This window comes from Diceros bicornis, chromosome 2 (genome assembly GCF_020826845.1).
Source record: "Diceros bicornis minor isolate mBicDic1 chromosome 2, mDicBic1.mat.cur, whole genome shotgun sequence".
Classification (NCBI taxonomy): domain Eukaryota; kingdom Metazoa; phylum Chordata; class Mammalia; order Perissodactyla; family Rhinocerotidae; genus Diceros; species Diceros bicornis.
The window spans coordinates 74,639,371-74,662,154 of NC_080741.1; the positions used below are offsets into that span (position 1 = coordinate 74,639,371).

Below are 22,784 nucleotides of genomic sequence, written 5' to 3' on the forward strand. Positions count from 1 at the left end.
AACTGGGATTTGAACCCAGGTCTGAACTTCAAAGCCCTAATATTACTTTCTACTCAAGTAAAATGCTTCAGGCATTAGAGGGTTGTTTGTTGATAGATAAGCAAGGGTCACTATTTGCAGAGAAGATTGAAGCCAATGTCAGGTGGCTCAACAACAGTAACAACAAAATACAAACTCAATGGTTAACTGAGAGGTTATAAATAGATACTATGTTAGTATTCTATTAGCATATGCAGTAAAATACCAATTTAGAGCAATCACAATCTCTTCCACCAAGCCAAAACTAGTAACCACATCCAAATTTATCAACAGGAAGACATACCAAACAGACCAGCAAATTTTTCAGCAGGTTGCTCCAAATATCCTAGCACATCTATAGCGGATGGCAAAGGACAGTCTGTTATTTTAGTTTCTCTCTCACAGTGACAGAAAACCTTCACCAACAAGCAGAAACTGGTCCCTAGTGCCCAGTACACCTCCATCTTGGAAGTCAGGAATCTTTCACCTCCCTCTGAAACTAAATTCCTACTCAGTGCTCACTTAAGAGGTGATGGGGTTCCATTTCATCTACCCTCTAACTGGAGTACATGCTCCTGCCCTAAATCCCCAAAAGTCACATCACCCACAACAGTAATTACTAACTACAGAGCATTCACTTTATGCCAGGCACTGTGCTGATTATCTTACCTCACACCATGAGGCCATGGGGCAACAATTCTCATTCTCAAGTCACCAATGAGGAAACGGAAGCTTTGAGGGGGTCATGGAGCTCTGGCAGATCTAGAATTCAAATTTAGGCCTGTCTGACCCAACTTACTTAAACATTACCCTATACTGCTTCACTCTATTAAGTCAATAATTACGGAGCACCTACTGAGTCAGGCCCAGAGCTACATTTAGGGGGCATAAATAATAATAACGAAGTTTGCAGTCTGGAAGTAGAGACAGATGAACAGATAATTGGTACAAATATATACAATTTTGAACAAAGTGCTATGAAAACAGAGCAACGGGCAATCAATTTTGCCTGGGAGAAGAGCTGGGGCAAGGCTTCACAGATCTGGGACCTAAACAATCTGTAAGACACTGCCATCAAAGGGAAAAGGAGCTCCAGGAGATAAAAAATGTATTGTAGGCAAACAAAATGGCTTGGTATCTTGAGTGTCTCATTCTCCATCATTACCACAGTCTAACATGTATTTCAAAGGCCTGCTTCCTCCATCCTTCTCCCCACACCCATCTTCTTAATTTTCACTGGCAAATTTAAGACCTCCTCCAAAGTCTGCCAAAAAAAATACTAAAATTTACAAGTGCTCCTAGGAAGGATAATATAGGAAAGCAGTAAAAACCAGTAAAGCAGACTTGAAGCATTTGGCAACAAGGAGCCAAAGAAAGCTAAAACCACATATAGAACATCACAAGGTCACATCCAATTTCCAAACTAGTCTCAGTCACAGGACTTGAAAGAGCTGCACTTATCAAGTGGCAAAGCAAGATCCTAAAGGATTTGCCTATAAACATGGATTCATCATCGCTCACCTTTTTTAGGGAACAGAATATTCAGACTGAGAGTTGGAGTTGAATTCCAGACCTATCTAAAAACTGTGTCACTTAACCTTTCTTTACCTTATATAAGCCAATGAATAACTACTTAACAAGGGGGCCAAAAGACTCATACAATGGATTGTGTGTGAAAGCACTTCATAAAATAGTCAACTGTTTCATTAACTAAATAAATGAAAAATTTTTTAATGAATGCCCCCTGTGTGTTGGAGATAGAGGAAAAAGATGATTAGGAAATAGTAGGTCATCTAGGAACATCCTTTGTGTTAACTACCCTTAAAAACGACATAGTGTAGGTGGTACAGCCATTTCCTGTCTTGTTTTATGGTAATGTCCACGTGTTCCAAGATGAACTGGTGTCTTTGAGCACTGTGAGCACTATAAATCCACAACAGACTGCACTAAGTGAGTCTCTAAGCAGATATCAAACAACCTCACTGGGATATGAGGACTGAGGATCATATTTTGTCTTTTCAACCACACAGTAAAGTAATCAGTAATGTAACCTGATAAGAGAGAAAAATGATATTCTGAGCCTAATACTATCTACATGTTTACCCAGCACCTAAGAAAAGTCCCAACTTAAATAAATCCCAAGAAATTAGATATCCTTTATGTTTAAAGCACATAAATTACACATAACTCTTCTCTTCAGTAGAAAGACACTATATAAACCTAAACCAGATACTTTCCAGGGACAGAAACACCGCTCTTCAAATTAAACAGCAAAGGCTTCCAAGCCTACAAAAGTCTGAGCCACTCTGAACATACAGTCTTCATTCAGCTGCCTGAAGGGCCTATGATTAGGACTTCTAGGCAGCCTGCATTCTGGGCACAGATTAACGTACATAAGCACCAAAAATAAATCAAGATAGCCCAACCGCAATTCTAGAGGAGTAGGGAACATTCTGCTTAGTCCTTGTGTACAAAATGTTGGCAAAACAAGTAACCAGCAGGGTAAGATAATCAACACGAATCACTAGAAAGAAAATACAATTCTCTTTTGAAAAGAAACCAGGACTGAATTCTCAACTACTTCCTAAGTCTCTTACTACTCCTGATGATAAAGATATGAATTGAATGAAATTTTAATTCTCAGTTTGTCTCAATGTACTTAAATACGGCATTAATGCCCTTTGCAAACAGCATTCTCTTTATATCATTAATTATATAATACATTTTATATTCAACTCATCCCTTTCTATTCTAAACCCATTCCTCCTTCTCCACCCATATCTGCTACTTGTTGATCACAAAACCATATTCCCCATCATTCACTCAAACCCTTAAAAAAGTAGTTAACTACAAATTCCCCTTTGCCCTGGGCATCTGATTCAACCCCTAAATTGTACTCATTCTACTTCCACAAGCTCCTCTTTCCCTTACTCCTTAACTCTCCCCCTCATTATCTCAATCAGACCTTTGTAACCAATTTCCTTTTCAATGGTCTCCATATTGCTATTAAATTACTCCTTTGGAAATACAGGTCTTACTTCATTCCCCTGAACAAAAATCTTCAATGGCTCCCCACGCCTACAGATTCAAACTCAGTCAAGGCTTTGTAAGAACTGATTCAATCTACTTTTCCAGCCTTTTATTTTTTTCTTCATGCAGGTTACACGTAATCCAACGAAACTTCTTGTCCTCAACTGTGTCTTTGCTTCTCCTACTGTTCCTTCTTGAACATCTATCTTTTCTTCCCTCCATGATACTGGAAGCTCAACAAGGGAAGGAACCATGTCTGTTTTGTTCTCATTATATCTGTGCTTCCTAGAACACTGCTTCAAATACTCATCGAATAAATGAAAACCACTTTACCCTCAATGATCAGCTCAAAGGCCATTCTCACCATGGTCCCACCAAAAATCAGCAAATTGCCGTTCTAAAACCCCTCGATGTCTTAGTGAGGTGAGGGTGGGGAGATTCCTGTACTGTCTTATACCAAACTTAAAAGCATTTAATATTTCTATTCTATACATGGCAACTATGAAGCACATACTCTATCATAAATAACCTTGTCTGGTACATTTATGAATCATCTCCTGTCACAATGCCTTGCACACAGTTTAAGTATACACAGAATAGACACACTTTGTTGTTGCATTCATTCATTAATTTACTCTATATTTAGAGAGCATATTATGTGCCAGGCTCTGTTTTTTGCACTGGAATACAGCATTAAAAAAAGGACAAAGCCTTGCCCCAATGGAACTTATGTTCATAAAAAAGACAAAGACAATAAACAAGATAATTTCTGATGATGAGAAGTGTGGTAAAAATTATAATGGAGTTGATATGATCAATCCTGACTTGAGAAGATACCTACTACAGACAGGATGACAAGAAAACCAAAAGGCTAAAACTGGTCAAACCATTTGGCCCACTTCTGGAACTCCAAAGAAAATTACAAAAACAAAAGTTTTAGGCACAAACATTTCAATCAGTGGAAAATAATGTCCGTAACAAAAATATACATCTAAGAGTTAATTAAAGCCTATAACAGGGGCCAGACTGGTGGTGTAACAGTTAAGTGCACGGGCTCTGCTTCGGTGGCCCAGGGTTCGCAGGTTCGGATCCTGGACACGCACCTACGCACCGCCTGTCAAGCCATGCTGTGGCGGCGTACCATATAAAGTAGAGGAAGATGGGCATGGATGTTACCCCAGGGCCAATCTTCCTCAGCAAAAAGAGGAGGATTGGCATCGGATGTCAGCTCAGGGCTAATATTCCTCAAAAAAAAAAAAAATTTAAAAAAAAAAAAGCCTACAACATCCATTGATTGAATATTTTTAAGAAAAAGGTAGATGTTGGTTCCTTAGATTGAGGGAGGAGGGGATCAAGAATTCCACTGTGTACTGACTGAACTTGAGTTTCCTATTATCCACGAAAGCAGAGATATCAAGTAGACAGCATGAGATCACTCAGTATGTACAGCATGATCCCATCACTGTTATCAAGAAAGCATTTATTGGGCATTATGCTAAGTCAAATAAGTCAGACGGAGAGACGTATATGTGAAACCTAAAACAAAAAGCAAACCGAACTCATAGATAAAAAGAACAGATTGGTGGCTGCCCGAGGTGAAGGGTGGGTGAGTGGGTGAAATGGGAGAAGAGGGTCAAAAGGTACAAACTTCCAGTTCTAAAATAAATAAGTCATGGGACTTAATGTACAGCATGGTAACTATAGCTAATAACACTGTACTGCATATTTGAAAGAGAAATATATTGCTTTTATTAAGATTTTTTGCTAATTTCATCTTCTAAAAGGAAGAACCATATGAGTACATCCACAAAAAATTACTAGCCTACCCTGGAGACTGAAACATTTTTTCCACCAGTCCATCTCTGCTATCAATGAAATTCAACATGATAAATTATAACATGTTCAAATTTTCCCAAGAATTATTTATTGCTTACTAAGATTTATTGTTAAGAGAATAAATCTTAAAAGTTCTCATCACAAGAAAAAAAATTTATAACTATGTGTAGTGATGGATGTTAACTAGACTTATTGTGGTGATCATCTCAAAACATACACAAATATAGAATCAGTATATTATACACGTGAAGTTAATATATGTCAATGATACCTCAATTTAAAAAAAGCATATATTTGTATATATATAAGGACAGGGAAAACTCAGAAGGACACACAGCTTAATATTAATAGTGATTAAATCTTAATGGTGTTAAAGGACGATTTTTTGCTGTTTGTGTATCTGTACTATATTTTTGAACAATATGAATTATGTGCGTTCTTTTAAAGAAACAAATGTTTTAAGTTTTTGAATTTAGCCATTGAAAGAAGAAATAAGATCAAGATAAGGAAACCAAAAGCTAGTGGAGTGAAACAGCTAGATTTTGGAGGGGGGAAAAAGTGAGTTTCCTCCATTTCCTAGTTTTTCCTCTGAAATGAACCATTTAGAAATAATCAAGTCTATATATTTGCATTAAAACATTCTCCAGACAAAACGAGCTTTCAAGAAAAAAGGAAAGAAAAAGTAGGCCTAATGATCAGTGTCTAAACCAGACCTTAAGCCACCTTAAGAGAGGCAACTCTTTCTGCCAAAAGCTCTTTCTGGCCCAGGCCGCGAGCAGCCCACTTCTCATTTGGGAGACCACGGGCTAACGCAGACACAGAACATTGTTTGTAGGAGCTTGCAAATTTACGGCTGTCAACAATGATTAAACCCACTCTGATCTTAAATTCTGCTTCAAATATTACAACAAACACACGCAAATGGACAGCAATATTATGGGCTTACCCAAATTTAAAATTAGAATCTAAGCATACACTTGTACAGGGCACCTAAATTCCAGAGGGCAGGTACTACTGCCAAGGTGCTCTCTTCCTCCTGTTCAGATCAGTGCGCCTTTCCACCTCCTACCATAAAGCTGCAAACCACTCAGTTTTTGTTCTGGCAAGAGGCTGGAATTTTATAACCAGCGTCTTATGTTGGAGCCCTTACACTTTTATTTAACTCTACAATCGATCCCTAAGAGTTCTAACTCCACGTACAAGAAAGCACCACTCACTCTCAAACTGCAAGGTTCTCACGGTGATTATTCACTCCGCACAAAGATCAAAACTGAAGAACAGAGAAGTTAAATGACTTGTCCCCAGTTCCGCCATTAGTCAGTGGTGGGACAAGTAAAAGGACAACTCCTATTTCCAACTCTTTCCTCAGAACTGTTCCCACAACAAATACTCTAATTATATACTGACCAAGGACAAGCATATCAGATCTAATTTCATCTTCTAAAAGGAAGAACCATACGAGTACGTCCATCAAAAGTTACTAGCCTGCCCTGGAGGCTGAAACATTTCTTCTACCAGTCCATCTCTGCTATCAATTAAATTCATCAACATCATAAATTATAACATGTTCAAAATTTTCCCAAGAATTAAGCAAACAAAAAATGCTTACTTCCTAAACAAAAGCTACTAATATTTAAAACATAATCAAGAGAAATCTAAATGGAATTGAACATAGCTCATAATTACCACTACTCCAGATACATAACAGTCACCATTTACAGAGTGCTTTCTAGGTGCCAGGCACTGTGCTAAGCACTTTGCATACATTCACTTAACTCTGACGACGACTCTAAGAGGCAGCTCGATGATCATCTACATTTTACAGAGGAGGAAAAAACGAAACACAGAGACGCTAACACAAGTGATAGATGGCCAAGTCAATATTCAAATCCAAATGGTCGGACTCCAGAACTCTCCTTAACATTATGCTACACTTTGCATACTGAAATATGAATATAAGCTCATAAAGACATTTTTTCTTAATTTTATATTTTGAATATAATAATATTTTCCATTCAAAAATATAGTTGAGCACCTAGCACGTACCAGGCACTGTTTCAGGCATTTGGAATACATCAGCGAACAAAAGAGACAGAAATCCCTGCCCTCAAGGAGACATTATAGTAACGCAGCAGCTAACATGAAGTGCTTCCATATCACGCCTTGTTTTGAACACTGTTCAGTGTTCTACAACTGTTCACTCATAACAACTCTATGAGGTAGAAGCTACTGTTATTCCTATCTTACAAGTAAGGAAACAGACACTGCAGGGGTAAATAACTTGCCAAAAATAACACAAGTGGAAGAGTCAGGATTTAAACCTAAACAGTCTGGCTCTCAGCTCCTAACCTCCATGCCATTCAAACTCACATAGCCACCTAATTTAAACGTATTCCAAATAAATATGCCACCATATCAACCACACCACATTCATATGCCAACAGTTTAGGCTCAAAAAATATTCTTAAAGTAATCCTACTTTGGTAGATCCTAAAGTAATTGTTATCCAGTAAATTGTTACAAAAGACATTTTTAGTATCATTTTGTCCATTATCTAACTTTTTTTGTGTTGTTGCTGCTATTTTTTACAACAAATGATTATTTTCTAACCCAGTTTACGAGGAAAGGCCTCAATTTTCAAGCAGAAATGTCACTACTTAGATACCCAAAACCTAAATTGTTTTACCAGTACTATAATTTTTTAAAAATACAGTATTCTTAGAGATGATTTTTAAATAAACTCTAAAGCTTTGTTGATTTTTTAAATTTTTTTAAAAGTTCCTTTCAAGATATAAAATAAGAATGTGATTCTACTGTATAACACTGGGCAAACTATGAAATGGGATCCAAATACAAGATCCAATATCTAATTTAAGAAACAATGTAACTTTAAAAAAAAACAGCACAATAGAACTTAAGCCTTGTGGTTTTGACTTTGAAGAAAGAAATTCACTCAAATTACTCCATTAGAGATTTCAATTTTGGTCTGTCACATCTTAGAAAAACTAAATGCCTTAAATTATCACTTAATTTTGACCTATTCAGCAAATAGGTTAATATTTTTTTCCTTAGTTTTTTTCATATACAAGCCTAAAGGACATGAATCAACTTTTATAATATAATTATACATGACACTCAAATCATGAATTAAAAAAAAGTTCATATGCCATACACTCAAAAAGTGGTCTACTTGGCAAACTTTCTTAGCCTCTGGTTTAGAAAAGAATATTTTTTAACACCCCGCCCCCCAAAAGAAAAGCAGCATCCCACTATAACAGGACAAGATTAGGTAAGGACTGTGTGGAAATATACCAGAATCCTGGAATACAAACTCCTAATGCAATCCACCAACAAGTTTAAAACAAATTTGATCATGATAGCTAAAGGGGATGAGCTGCATTTATACGGCTTGCCTACAAAGTTCAATAAACAAGAAAATTGAAAAAAGAATTATGTTCTCTATAGTCTCAGCAGTTGCTGAAACATAAATAGGTACTTCTTAAAACATTAAACACAGAAACAATTATCTAACAGGATAGTTTAAACATACTGCTGGTTTACTTTACCTTAGCAACAAAACTAAATATGTTTTGCCCTAAAAATAGCAAAGGACAAAGTGCTTAACTGAAGGCCAATTTTGTACATGAAATCTGTTCAGAAGACCTAGTAGAAGGGCATCCTTTCTGGGAAGCAATTTGGCCATTTAACATGAAATATGTTCATATCCTTTGGCCCAGTGATGCCAACTCTGGAGCCCATCTTCAGGAAATGCAGATCAAATTGCTATACAACAGCAAAACCCTGGAAACCACTCAAGTGTCCAATAATGAGGAAATGATCAAATATATTATGATATATCCACAAGATAGGCCATTATAGAATAAATTATGAAGGCATTAAAAACGGTTTTAGATGTAGAAAAACGCACACACCAGAATTAAAAGAAAAATGCATACCCCAGAATTAAAAGAAAACAAACCAGGATAAAAACAGTACAAATAGCATCATCTCAAAACTTTTAAAAAGGAATTTGGATATACACGTTTTTAAAAAGACAAAAAGAAAATACTTTGAAATGTGGACAGTAGTTAACCTCGGATGGTGGAGATAACAAGTGGTTTCTTCTACTCTATACTCTTCAAATTTCTACTAATTGCCCTGTATTATTTTGATAATCAGAAAAAAAGATCCTAAAAATAACATTTAAATAACTAGTTTTTATAGGTGTAATGCATTTTGTAGCCATGTTCAGTGACGATCCACTTTATCTTTTTAGAAACTTAAAAAGTGCTTTAAGTGGTGAAATATCCTCTAAGTCACTAATTTAAAATGCATTATTGCACTCGAACAGCTTCTTAGCTAGAACATTTGGCTTTTGAGATTCTAGGTCTGAATGGAAAAAATATCTGGAGAGGGGATGGGGACAGGGAACTTTGAAGAGGTGCTCCCTGGCAGGACACCTCATGTTCCACAACTCCGAATCTATATTTGAAGACTATATCATTGGAAGGCTAGCTTCCATAGCAAAGTTTCAGATGTGTTAAACTTCAGACTTGAGCCACAGCATATTTTATTTAAAAACTGTTTTTGCCTTTCTTACTCCAAAGTAATTAAATAATAAGAGCTCTGATAAACAAAATTATTTCTGCTTTCTAAAGATATTAAACACGGTTCAAAATCCCAACAATGCCTGTTAGCCAATTATTTAAATGTCCAAATATGATATTATAATATTCCACTACTCCTACTTGCCATAGATTATCATTCTTTCCCATAATCCATGTCCTCAAATATATATATACACAAACACTTATATATAAACACATATTGTATATATATAGTCCTCAAATGTTAGTCAACATGCTTAAGATGCTTGGATTTAAAATGCTATCCAGATTCATAAAAGGAGTAAATTTATATACAAAAAAGATTTTTAAAGGATTACCATATCACAATTCACAGCTGGGTGGTTCTAACCTTAGCTGGATCTACAGAGAGAGAGAAGAAAAACAGAAAGTGCACTGGCCTTGGGTTCTCATTTTATCTCTGCCACTAATGAGCTTTGCTGCCTTAGGAATTTCACTTAACCTTTCTGGATCTCCCAGATACATCTATAAAATGAAGGTAAAATGAAACCACTTATTTAACGTTTCTACAAACTCTTAAAAACTGATTCTAGGTTCAGATTTCTACAATCTTCCCAAATATTTCCTTTACCTAATTCTCAGCAGTAATCAACTTTTCTTTGCATTTAGCTTTGACGTATCAACACTTCACAAAAACGTAGACAAATTTTTAAGCTACTCATTTCAAAAATACACAATATCTATAAAACTTATCCTATAACATTGGTAAATCCTATTAAACATTTCTTTTTTTGTTTGTTTGTTTGTGAGGAAGATCAGCCCTGAGCTAACATCGGTGCCAATCCTCCTCTTTTTGCTGAGGAAGACCGGCCCTGAGCTAACATCTATTGCCAATCCTCTTCCTTTCCCCTCCCCCCCCAAAGCCCCAGGAGACAGTTATATGTCATAGTTGCACATCCTTCTAGTTGCTGTATGTGGGACGCGGCCTCAGCGTGGCCGGAGAAGCGGTGCGTCGGTGCGCACCCGGTATCTCAACCCCAGCCAACAGTAGTGGAGCGCACACACTTAACCACTAAGCCACGGGGCTGACCTCCTAAACATTTCTTATTAACCATCCTATAACCCATCTGAGAGGCTCAGTTAAAAACAGAAATTACTCAACATACATTACACTTGCAGGGCACATGATTTATTATGCAATAACTGCCAGAATACTTAGCAACCAGCAGTATTTCATGCCCTAACACTAATCAGAAAACTGCAGACTAGAGGTGTTTCTTTAATACCCAAAAATATACAAAAAATAACTCTGTAAGAAAGACATTATTATCTACGTTTAATAAACATTAGGTATATTAAGTGTCTCTCATAAAATATTATATAAAATTAACTACTGTTTATGAAGTAAAACCATAAGAAGATGAAGTTTAGGAATGAATTCCTCTGTAAGGAAACTGCCTAATTTCAGAATGGACCAAACCCTATATAGAAGAAATTCAGCTTCACAAACCTCTGGAGAAAGTTAAACGACATTTATTGCATTTTTCTTAACTTTTAAGGCAGAAGATACAGCCACATTTTAATTTGATGTTTACAAAAAGTTGATTTTTACTAAAAGAAAAACAGTTTCATCTGAAGCTTTTCATACCTGTGAAGTTACTTGTTGAATCTGAGTAAATAAATAGCCAACACTCTAAAGTGACACAACAGTGCTCAACACATCTGTATTTCTGAGTCTATTAATCAAACATCTTACACAAAATACAAAGAACAGTGCAATTGGTTTTTTTAAAAGATACGGCTAAATTTGCTATTTTGGAAACACTGCTTCTGTCTAAAAGTCTGCAAAATCACCTTTACCTACTAACCTTTTCCTCACCCTCAATATATTCCATAAGAACCACAGATTAGGGTGCAGTCTAAGGTTTAAAAAAAAAAAAGGTATGAAGTTTACTGAGGTCTCTTTTTTTCAGCATCTTAAAGGCCATAGCCTATTACATTCCAGATTTTCTTTATTAACAGAACCTACCCATATTATCATAATCCAAAAAGAACAGTGTAATGTTAAAATAATAGTGGAACCACTGGTTCATTTTGAATTCAACAGTTTTCCAGAAGTTTTGTTGTTGTTAAACAATTTAATACAAAAGAGAAAGGGAGGGTGGGGATACATGATGCGATTACTTGCCACAATCCATAAATCCACTATGGCAGCCCACATTTCGATACACACACAGATTCAAAGAAGGAAAGGACCCCAACTAATTCCTTTCTGAAGTTTTAAAAATATTGTTTCTGCATTAAACAAGTGTGCCCATTACAAATAATAACAATGGTTACCATTTACCTAGCCCCTTCTATGGGCAGGCATGGTGCCAGTACTTAACATCTCTCATTTCACTTACTCCTCAGAGTAACTCTGTAAGAAACTTATTATTATCTATGTTTAATAGAAGAGAAGCAAGGACTGAAAGAGGATACAAGGCTGCTAAATGGCAGAGCCATATTGCAAACCCAGAGTTGCCTGACTTCAAAGTTCATGCGCATTATATTAAGCTACACTGTCTACTAACAACATATGCATGAAAATCCTGCCTATGTTTTTAGACAGTCCTCAAAGATTCACCAAACTTTTTTAGGTTTCCCATGCATAACTATTTTTCTACAAAAAATACAACAACTGATTGTTGTAATACACCTATCTACACTATAAATTAATTCAATCTTGTCAAAAGGACAAGATTTATAAGGAGACTCCAATTCTTAAGGGAATACCAGAAACTTTACAGTTAATTGAGCTCAGCTGCACTCAGGTTGATGTTTTCCACATCATATAAAAGTTCTAGTATGGATACTTGGCCCAAAGTTTCTCCTTTTCAATTTTAGTGGTATCAGATACACACTCCACTCTACCATACCTGCTGAAAAGATAGTCATCCCAAGTCAAAAAAAAAAAAAATCATACTACAAAAACAAACAAGTAGGTAAATTTTCTTCATACTTATAGGCAACATTCCTCAAAGGAAGTTTGGATTTCTGCTAATCTCTTTTTCTCCAACTCGTACTACTTCCTGTTGCTCTATTACACAAAGACGAAGAGTCACAAGTTACATATTTTCTCCAATAAGAGAGCTGTATTTCAATCATTCCTGTAACCAAACCAGTTGGACAGCTAGTCTCTTATTAAATAAAGATTTCAACTATCATCTAAAAGGTGGAAGAACTGCTGCCATCTTTCTTGACAATAGTTCTAAAGTTCATCCCTGACAACTACAGGCCCCTATCGGCTAAGACTGAGTCACAGCAACTCCTGGGCTCTAAATCAAGACTGACGAGAATCTTTCCCGCTGATGCCTTCCCCAGCCAACCAAACAAGCAAAATTTAATAAACATCCTTCCCCTCAATCACTGCTGAATACACACCACATCCTATATTAGTTCCCAGGGCAATCTCCCTCCCAGACACCCATTCCGTGAGCCTGGAATAAGCTATGTTCCTGCCCAGTCCCCTGTTTTCTCTTCAAGTAAGAAACACCCTCACAAAAGACCAACCCTTCTTGTTCAAGCTAGTTAACTTGATGCTGACTGCAGATCCATCTTAGCCTCTCGCTGAAGACAACTAGCTCGGGAACAGCAGAGACCCCTAACTGCTTGGCTTCATAAATGCTGTGGACTACTACAGACTGGCTGGAAGTCTCTGTCCCCACTTTCGCCCAGTGAGCGCAGCAGCAATCAACCTGATCTCGGCCCCAAGGGAAACGAGTGAAAACCAGTAACTGAATTACAGGAGACAAGCTGCCCACACAATTCAGGAAGGAGCCCACACAGGTCTCCCGCTTTCCTCACAAGAGGGCTCTTCGTCCACGAACGACGACTTAGGCTGCCTCTCAATTCTTACGCTTTCTCACCGGACAGACGGACTCGCCGAATCCCACCCTTCGGGAAAGTGACAGGCTGGAGTTAACCGTTCAGCTGCCCCCACAGAACAAACCCGAAGGAAACCCCAATCGCTCCAAAAATGTGGCAAGCCCCATCTCGCCCTTTCCAAGCCCCGGCTGCGTTGAGGACACAGCCCTTTGAAGAAGACAACGAAATGGAATTAACCCTTCGGCTGCCGACCTCGGCGCTACACCTCAGCCACCAACCCGCGGGAAACTCCAACTCCCGGTCCTCGGGGAGGTGACAGGCACGGCTTGCACAATCCCCACCCCCCAACACTCCCATTAGCCCCACCGCGCCAAGGGGAGCCCCGACCCGGGCCTTCGGGCCGACGCTGGGCCGGACTCGCGCGCTGCGGGCCCCGGGCGGGTGAGCCGGGGGCACTCACCGCGATGACATTGACGAAGGTGGTCTTGCCCGAGTACTGCAGCCCCACGAGCGTCAGCTCCATCTCCTCCTTCCAGAAGAGCGAGCGGAACCAGTCCAGCAGGCGGGAGATGAGCGCCAGCATGATGGCGGCGGGGAGCGAGGACGGACAGGCGAGCGGGCGGCCAGCGGCAGCGACGACTTCCACGCGAGCGCACCTCGGCCCGGACCCCTCTACGGCTCCTCGGGGCCCCGGCACCACACTGACGGACACGGGCGGCGGCGGCGGCCGGAGCCAGGAAGCCGAGCGGGTCATATGACTCGCCCTGCCCCCTACGCTCTTCCCCACGCCGCCGTGGGCGCCCACGGCAAGAGCGGCGGGCCCCGCCCGGCCAGGCTCGTCCGCCGCCTGCAGCGCCACCTTGTGGGGCCTCCCCGCAGCACGGCGTACCCGCGGGCCTCCCTGGGGCTCCCTTTCCTACCATCCCTCCTCTGCTTATTAATGTTGGTTAATTCATCATTCATTCTTTTTACGATTGTTTATTGACAGTCAACTCTGTGCAGAAAGACTTCCAGACTCTGGGGGATTTAGCATAAAAATCCCTGTTGTGAGGGCAAGCCCGGTGGCTTAGTGGTTAAGTTCACGTGCTCCTCATCTCTGGCCCAGGGTTCACTGGTTCTGAACTCCCGGCACTAACAGAGGCACCACTCATCAAGCCATCCTGTGGCGGCATCCCACATACAAAACAGAGGAAGATGGGCACAGACGTTAGCTCAGAGCTAATCTTCTTCAGCAAAAAGAGGAGGATTGGCCATGGATGTTAGCTCAGAGCCAGTCTTCCCTACACAGACACAAAAAAATCCCTGTCCTACATTTTTCGTAATAGCAAAAGATGGGAAGCCACAAATGTTTATCAGGAGGGAATTGATTAAATAAACTATAGTAGGTCCTCCAAAAGGAATGCTATGCAGCTGTAAAAAGAGAATGAGGAAGTTCTCTATAAGCTGGTATGGAATGATGACCAAGAAATATTTTCAAGAACATAAATGCCAGGTACAGAATATGTATATAATATTTTCAGTGTGAGTTGGGAAAATAAGAATATATGTACATATATGCAAATATGTGTTGTATTTGCATAAAGAAATACTGGAACACTAATAAAAACGGTTTCCTATGGAGGAGGAGGAAATGGGATGGGCAGAGGCAGGAATGAGAATGAGACTTCTCTGGATATCTTTTTTGACTTTATATCAAATTGACTTTCAACAACGTAAATGAGTTGCCTGCTCAAAAGTCTAACTTAATTGAAAAATACATAAAAAGACTACAAGGCTTTCAAATTCAGAAACAATCCCCACCCTCACGGAGCTTACGTTCTAGTGAGGAGACGTAACATAATCAACAAATAAATATACGATGTAATGCCACGTAGTGCTGAGATTTATAAAGAAAACTGAACAACAGAAGGAGACAAGAGTGGCTGCTGTTCTAGTTATGGTCAGAGTAGACCTCTCGGAGGAGGCGGCCCTGGTTTGGGAAGAAGTGAGAAGGAGAGCCAGGCACATTCTGGCGGAAGCACGTTCCAGACAGAAGGGCAGCAAAGACACTGAAGGGGAAAGGAGCTGGAACGCTCTAGGAATGGAAAGGCGATGAGTGCGGCTAGCTCACATTAATAAAGCAGGGAGGGGGAAGACATGCAGATAGAGAAAAAGGCAGGGACCAGATGAAACAGGGAGTAGTGGCCCTAGTTCAGATTTTATTCTTGGTGTGATGAGAAGTCAGGAGAGTGAGCCCGTTTACGTTTTTAAAAGTTCACTTTGGCAGCTCCATGAAGGATTGGCTGTAGGAAGGCATTATGTGTTGAATTGTGTCCCCAACCCCCAAAAGATATGTTGGCGTCCTGACCCCCAGTACCTCAGAGTGTGACCTTATTAGGAAACAAGGCCACTGCAGATGTAATCAGTTATGATGGTCCTACAGGAGCAGAGTGGGCCCTTCATCCAAAATGGCTGGAAGAAGAGAAGAGACGCAGACGCAAGAAGGGAGAAGGCCATGTGACGACAGCGGCAGAGACTGAAGTGTAGCAGCTGCAAGCCAGGGAACACCAAGGAATTGCCAGCGAACCACCTGGAGCTAGGGGAGAGGCATAGCACAGATTCTCTCTCACAGCCTCACAAGGAACCAACCCTGCCAGTACCTTGGTCTTGACTTCTAGCCTCCAGAACTGTGAGACAAGAAATTTCTGTGGTCTTAAGCCACCCAGTGCGTATAAGGTCCTTTGTTACTGCAGCGCTAGCAAACTAATACAGAGGGAAAGAGCAGAAGCAGTGAGATGGGGTAGGAGGCTGTTGTGTTAGTTTAAGGGGGTGATGATGGGGGCCAGGACCAATACTTTGCAGGTACTCAGGTATTGATCATCATGGAGCTTCCATTCTGGCAGGAAAGACAATGAACAAGTAAACAAATAAATAAACTCATTTCAAAATGAGAAAGTGGACATTCCTTAACCTTTACAATTATTGTAATTCCCTTCATCTCTAAAAGTATGTCATGAAAAAGTCACTTCTTATCTTCCAATTCTAGCTTCCCATTTTAAAAGAACTTTATAATTTTTTATCATAAAGCACAATATGATGGTTGTAAAAAATCAAATACGGAGGTGTGATAAGAAAACGGTAACCTGTCTCAATCTCTAATCTTTGAAGTAACTCATTTTCACAGTCTACCCTTTTTGATCAAATTAACACTTATACACATAAGTGGGGTGGAGAGTTTTGTCTTATATATAAAAAATGGGAACGTGTTCTAGGCATGACTCTATAGCTTCCTTTGTTCACTTAACTTACAGTTAAATACATTTTATTGAAAATAAGGGCAATAAATACTCAAAACTCATCATTTACTAATTATTTTACTACAGTTTACTATTATCTGTGTTCTTGAAGCTATTTCTGTGTATTGTATCCGTATGGTGGAAATACCACATAACAGAGAGCTACTGAACATCTCTTCCTGACTCTGTGTTCATTGATGTCACATTGGCAGCTTGAAATCGGCCATAGTGGGAATATCTACACCATGGAAATTGGCAAACACTACAAATCAGGATTCCCCACCCTTCCCCAGAGAGCCAGTTGTTAGGCATTTACCAGCACACCGCTGATAATACCTAATTCAGAGCATAGAATGAAGACTCAATAAAATAATATTAAATTAGATTAAGTAAAGTAATGAAAGGCAGGATGACACACTTACTGCATATAGCCTACATAGTTAGAACGACTGATTCTGCTACCAGCTCCTCTACCCGTCAGCTGTGTGAACTCTGCAAGTTGCTTAACCTCTCTGTGCCTGCATTTATTGTAAAGGGAGATAATATTGTTATCTGCCTCAAAGGATTACTGTGAGGAGTGAATGCATGAGTTCACGTACAGTTCTTATAATAGTGCCTGGCACAGCATTAACATTCATTAAATGCTAGTTATTATTTCTGGAACATAGTGGCTGGGAACATTTGGTTAACAACTCAGGGGCTCACTTTCTCATCCATAAAATAGGGGTAAGGATACTACCTTTATCTGATGTTTTAACTGAGGAGGCATTTTCTGCTGGAGTCAGTCCAATAGTGTACAAAGTCCTGTGGGTGCTCTACTGCCTTTGAACTCTCTCTAGAATTAGGTTAAAAGAGTGGGAATGCAGGGTCCTGTGCTCAAACACATTCACAAGTCATATGTAAAGGTTAGGAACCCCAGTGTCCTGGGGATGTGGATGGGGAGACAGGGGCAAGAGGTAAGACTGACCTGTGAGCTTGCAATAAGGCTGTTGTGTGAGAAAGGTAACATTCCCTGGTATCAGAGCTGGACGCATCCTCGAAGACCATTCTAACTTCAGCTCTCAGAAAACGGGGGGCACAGTGGACGCAATATCACACTTAGAGATGCGATTTTAAATTACAATCTCCTTAAGAACAGGGACCATTTCTACTTAAATCAATAAAGTCATTTTGAGTAAACGAGTCGGTCAGTATGGGGACTCTGAAATCTCGTCTCTCGGGCATCTGTTTTGGTGGCTTTGCATTTGTCTAAGGGGATAATAGCTTTGGCCAAAGAATAAAATAGGTCTGACACATTCCATACGTTCCCACTCGCCTAATTATCAGCCTCATAGCATCTTAAAATGACAGCACATGGGCCTTCTCCAAAGGCCATTTCTGCATTTTGGCCAAGTCAGTCAAGGAGCTAGAATTTTTCCATTAGCCATGGATGTCACCCCACGTCATGTAGACAGCCCCCCAAATTTGCAAGGGGTAGAATGTCAGCTCTTTCTTTTAAAAGGAGAGGATCAGCCTTCAGAAAAAGGGAAGAAAGGACTAGTTAGGGAGTTCTCTTTAGAGGAACATTCCTCATTATTCTAAAACTGAGCTAGTCAATTCCATTTTAAGAAAAGTCAATCGTGTGAGAATTCCAGAGGTAGAAACAGATACTCAGTACAGTGTGGAGTGATGCAAAGAGCACTCTGCTAGGAAGGAAAAGCCTTATCTTGAATAGAAAGTTCTCATTCTGGCTTTAAAAACTAAATAGCTGTGTGACCTTGGGCAAGCCACTTCCCCTCTCTGGGCTTCAGTTTCCCTATCTATGAAGTGAAGGGTTTGGATAAGATAAAATTCAAGAAGCTCTTATCTCTAAAATCTTCTGATTTCGTAGCAGCCTGAATGAAATGTTCAGGAAGGGATTCCTATATGGGAAAGGAAATAATTCCTTTTTTTTAAATAGCCTTTATTTTTGTAGGGGAGTTTTAGGTTTACAGAAAAATGAGCGGACAGTACAGAGAGCTCTCATAACCCTCTCCTCCCTCCAGCTTCACTAATTACATTTGTTACATTTATTACAACTAGTGAACCAATATTGCTACATTATTATTAACTAAAGTCTGTAGGGTACCTCAGAGTTCACTCTTTGTGTGGTACAGTTCTACGGATTTTGACAAGTGCATAATGTCATGTATTCACCTTACTGTATGATACAGAATGCCCTAAAAATCCACGAGATAACTCTCTCAACTTTGATAGTCTATGATTTTTAATATTTAAAAGAAACAAAGAAACATCAAGTGGCACAAAAAAAACTAAAAAAAGAGTCATCAGTGCAACTCAGCAACTTCTACATGACCATTTGGCAGAGGAGAAAGGATCCAAAGAATTTTTGTTTGTTGGAGCACCCTGATTCAGCCAGGCCTGAAGCTGTTATTCTGAAGTTTTCAATTATATGAGAAAACCACTCTCTCTCTCTCCCCTTAAACCAGTTGGATCTGAGTTTCCGTCAAGTGCTCTGGTAAGAATCCTGTCTAAAATAGATTTAAGACTCAAAACAAAAACAAAGACTATCTATAAAAAGAACAAAAAGAGGTAGGAAAATGAAAGAAAATGCAGCAAAGCAGAGGAAACGATAGAAAAATCAAAGAACATAGAAGTATAGGATAGAAGCATTAAATTTTTTAAAGTGGGTCTCTGCTTCATCCAGGTCATCACTGCTTTTTGGTGGATTTGATTACTAGTCAGTATATGGTTTGATGGGTAAAAGCATGTATTTTGGAGTCAAGTAGGTATGACGTTGCATCCCACTTCTCTCACTTCCCACTTTTGGCAAATTATTTCACCTTCCTGAGCCTAAAATGGGGACAAGAGCTCCCTCTTAGGGTTGTCATGAAGGTCAAATGCAACAATGTAGCAAAATCTCTTAGCATGGTGCCCTGCCCATAGAAAGTGCTCATTAAATCGGACTGTTCTTACTTCTCACATCCGAGATTTATGCCTAATGTGGAAATTCCCTTTTCTGCATTCCTGTGTTTCCTACCAGAAAATGACACACACAATCCTCTTCTTCTAAGGGTCCACAGTCTACAGCAATGTGCCCTGGCAGTCCTCTCTGAGCTGTCCTCATTGGCACCTTAGGAGCACTTCGTACACGTCCTGTGGTTGCAATGTCGAGGCCAGGGTTTCTCAGCCTCGGCACTATTGGCATCTGGGGCTGGATAATTCTGTGTTGTGTCCTGTGCACTGTAGGATCTTTAGCAGCATCCCTGGCTTCCACCCACTAGGTTCCGGTAGCTCATCCTCGCCCCCAGTTGTCACATCGAAACATGTCTCCAGCCATCGTCAGATATCCTGGTGGGCAAAATTGCTCCTCGTTAAAAACCACTGGATTCGACAATAGTTTTTTTTTTTTTTCTATTTCCCACAGTCATGTTCTTTAAATCCACTCTGGGGCCGTGGCTACCAAGAGGTGGGAGCAGCAGGGCTGGCCCCCAGGCAGGAGGAGTGTCTTATCACTGACACTGTTCAATATTGCCAGCACAGCCGTAATAAAATGCAGATCAGCTGTTGATTTGTTATTGCGTTTACCTTCTCTACAGACAATGCACCCCTTTATTGCTGCACCCAGCACCCCCTCCCCGCCCCCGCCATGCCATCGCTCTGTGCTCTGGTTCTTCCCCTGTCCCTGTCACTCTTATGTAACAAAAACATCCTGCAGTCACTTTAAATCACTGCACACACTTCAGGATCAGTAACAAATAGGTCTAGTCTTAAGAAATCGAAAAAAACAAAAAATTTATTTCAGATAAAAATTTCTCCTGCCCCCCAGTTGGAGCCAGCTGCAGACTGGACATTTGGGAAGGGACCGAGGGCAAGACTGGCTGTTTCTGTTTCCTGGCGGGTTCCCTTCCTAGGGCTGCCATATCAAAGGCCCACAAACCGGGCAGCTTAAACAATGGAAGTGTATTATTTCATGGTTCTGGAGGCTGGAAGTCCAAGATCGAGGTGTGAGCGGGGTTGGTTCCTTCTGAGGGCTGTGAGGGAGACTGTGTTCCAGGCCTCTCCCCCAGCTTCTGGTGATTTGCTGGCAATCTGTGGCATTCCTTGGCTGGTAGATGCATCAGTCTATCTCTGGTTTCATCTTCCATGGCACCCTCCCTGTGTGTGTGCCTGTCTCTGTGTCCAAATTTCCGCTTTTTATAAGGACACCAGTCGTATTGGAGGAGGGCCCCCCCTGGTGACTTCATTTTAACTTGATTACCTCTGTAAAGACCTTATTTCCAGATAAGGTTACATTCTGAGGTACTGGAGATTAGCATTTCAACATACCATTTTGGGGGGACACAATTCAGTCCATAACCCCTGCCTAAGCAGCTACCCCTATTTTTCCATTAGTTGGATGAACATGTAATTTATCATCCATAATGGGACCTTTTTGAGAGTGAAAGGGGGTGTTGTTAATAATTATGCCAGGACTGCAGATCAGAAATGTCCTGGTCAAACTGGGGCATATGGTCACCCTGTCCACGAAGCATCAGAACTCGTGGTGGCACGGAGTAGGGTGTGGGGGGCAGAGTTAAGGGGGCCAGAAAGTGTTGACTTGACCAACATTGCCATCATAGATGCTGGAACTTTCTAGGCAAGGCCATTGTTTCAGGCTGACTCTTTCTCGGAGCACTGGAAATAGCTCACTGCAATTCACTGGGTTCAGGGAACATATCTCTATTCCAGCTGGTGGCTTAAGGATTCCTTCCTTTAGAATCTGGAGTATCCAGGAGTCTATCTTTTTTCTGCTGAGGTCTCCTTACCCCACCAGGAGGCCTCCATGGACAAGACCAAAGACAGCCCCACCCCAGTTCTCTCTAGCAGGTGATCCACATCTGGTCCCCTGGAAACACTCACCATACTTTGCCCCCACAAACCAGGGGGCAAGACTGCCCCCAGTGTGGTAACGTCTTTTTGCTCCTAAGTCAGGACAGCTAGCCCAGCCCCAGTGCCACACGTTGTAGATCACTCAGGCAGGAGTCCACTGTACCCCTAGCCTCTCTAAGATGACTAGGAGGTACTCTCACACACCCTCTCTGGGAGTGAGGGTGGGGTGGGGGAAGGACTCAACTCATCAACAGCTGTCTCTAAACACTCTCTTTTCCTTTAATTTCCCCTTCTGGTCCCTTTCAATGGGGGTGAAGCCTTCAGCGTCTCAAAGCCATCCCTCTCTCAAGTCTTTCACGCTGATCTCACACATCACATTGATATGTGACATCTATTATTGTGGCATTTCAGCCAAAAGCAGAACAAAATGGTTTCATTTTAATCCTTTTGTTGTGTGTGTGAAGAAGATTAGCCTTGAGCTAACATCTGTTGCCAATCCTCCTCTTTTTGCTGAGGAAGATTGGCCCTGGGCTAACATCCGTGCCCATCTTCCTCTACTTTTTATGGGACACCGCCACAGCATGGCTTGACGAGCAGTGTGTCTGTTCATGTCCGGGATCCGAATCTGGAACCCCTGGTCGCCAAAGCGCAGTGCGCGCACTTAACAGATACATCACTGGGCCTGCCCCATCTTAACTATCTTTTACCCTATTATTATCCAGACTGAGGCCTTTTGGAGGCAGGGATTATTTTACTCAACTCGGCATCCCCAGCGTCTGGCTCCTGGTCTGACACCTGGTAGGGGGTCTGTAAATGTTTCCCAGTGAATGAAGTAATGGCCACTCTGCAGCCCTCTCTACCTTCGGATCCCTTTCCTTTGGCAATGTTTCAGACTGGTTTTATTAAACCCCTGAAGCGGGCCGGGCCGGGCCGTGGCTTGGCAGTTAAGTGCACGCGCTCCGCTGCTGGTGGCCCGGGTTTGGATCCGAGGCGTGCCCCGTTGCACCGCTTCTCTGGCGGTGCTGAGGCCATGTCCCACATACAGCAACTAGAAGGATGTGCAGCTATGACATACAACTATCCTCTGGGGCTTTGGTGGGAAAAAAATAAATAAAATACAGTTAAAAAAAGAATCTGAATTTAAAAATAAAAAAAATAAACCCCTAAAGCCACCTTTGATAATGGAACAAAGAGGCAGGCGTAGACAAGTGAGACGTGAGTGAACTGCCCAGCTTCCGAAAGGATGCCTCTCGTTTGGCAGGTCTGCCCCGAGGGGAGCGAGCGGCGGGGGAGGGAAGCGATGTGATGCGCTCCGCACCGC

The 22,784-nt window shown here is 40.9% G+C and overlaps 1 protein-coding gene across 1 annotated transcript in view; it reads right to left on the reverse strand.

Annotated features, from left to right (window-relative positions):
- Window positions 1-14,082, reverse strand: part of ARL8B (ADP ribosylation factor like GTPase 8B) — a 46,870-nt gene extending 32,788 nt beyond the window's left edge. The window contains exon 1 of the mRNA XM_058563414.1: window positions 13,798-14,082. Coding sequence (XP_058419397.1) covers window positions 13,798-13,920 — 123 coding nt within the window. The 5' untranslated portion in view covers window positions 13,921-14,082. The remainder of the gene's footprint in view (window positions 1-13,797) is intronic.
- Window positions 14,083-22,784: the final 8,702 nt, after the last annotated feature.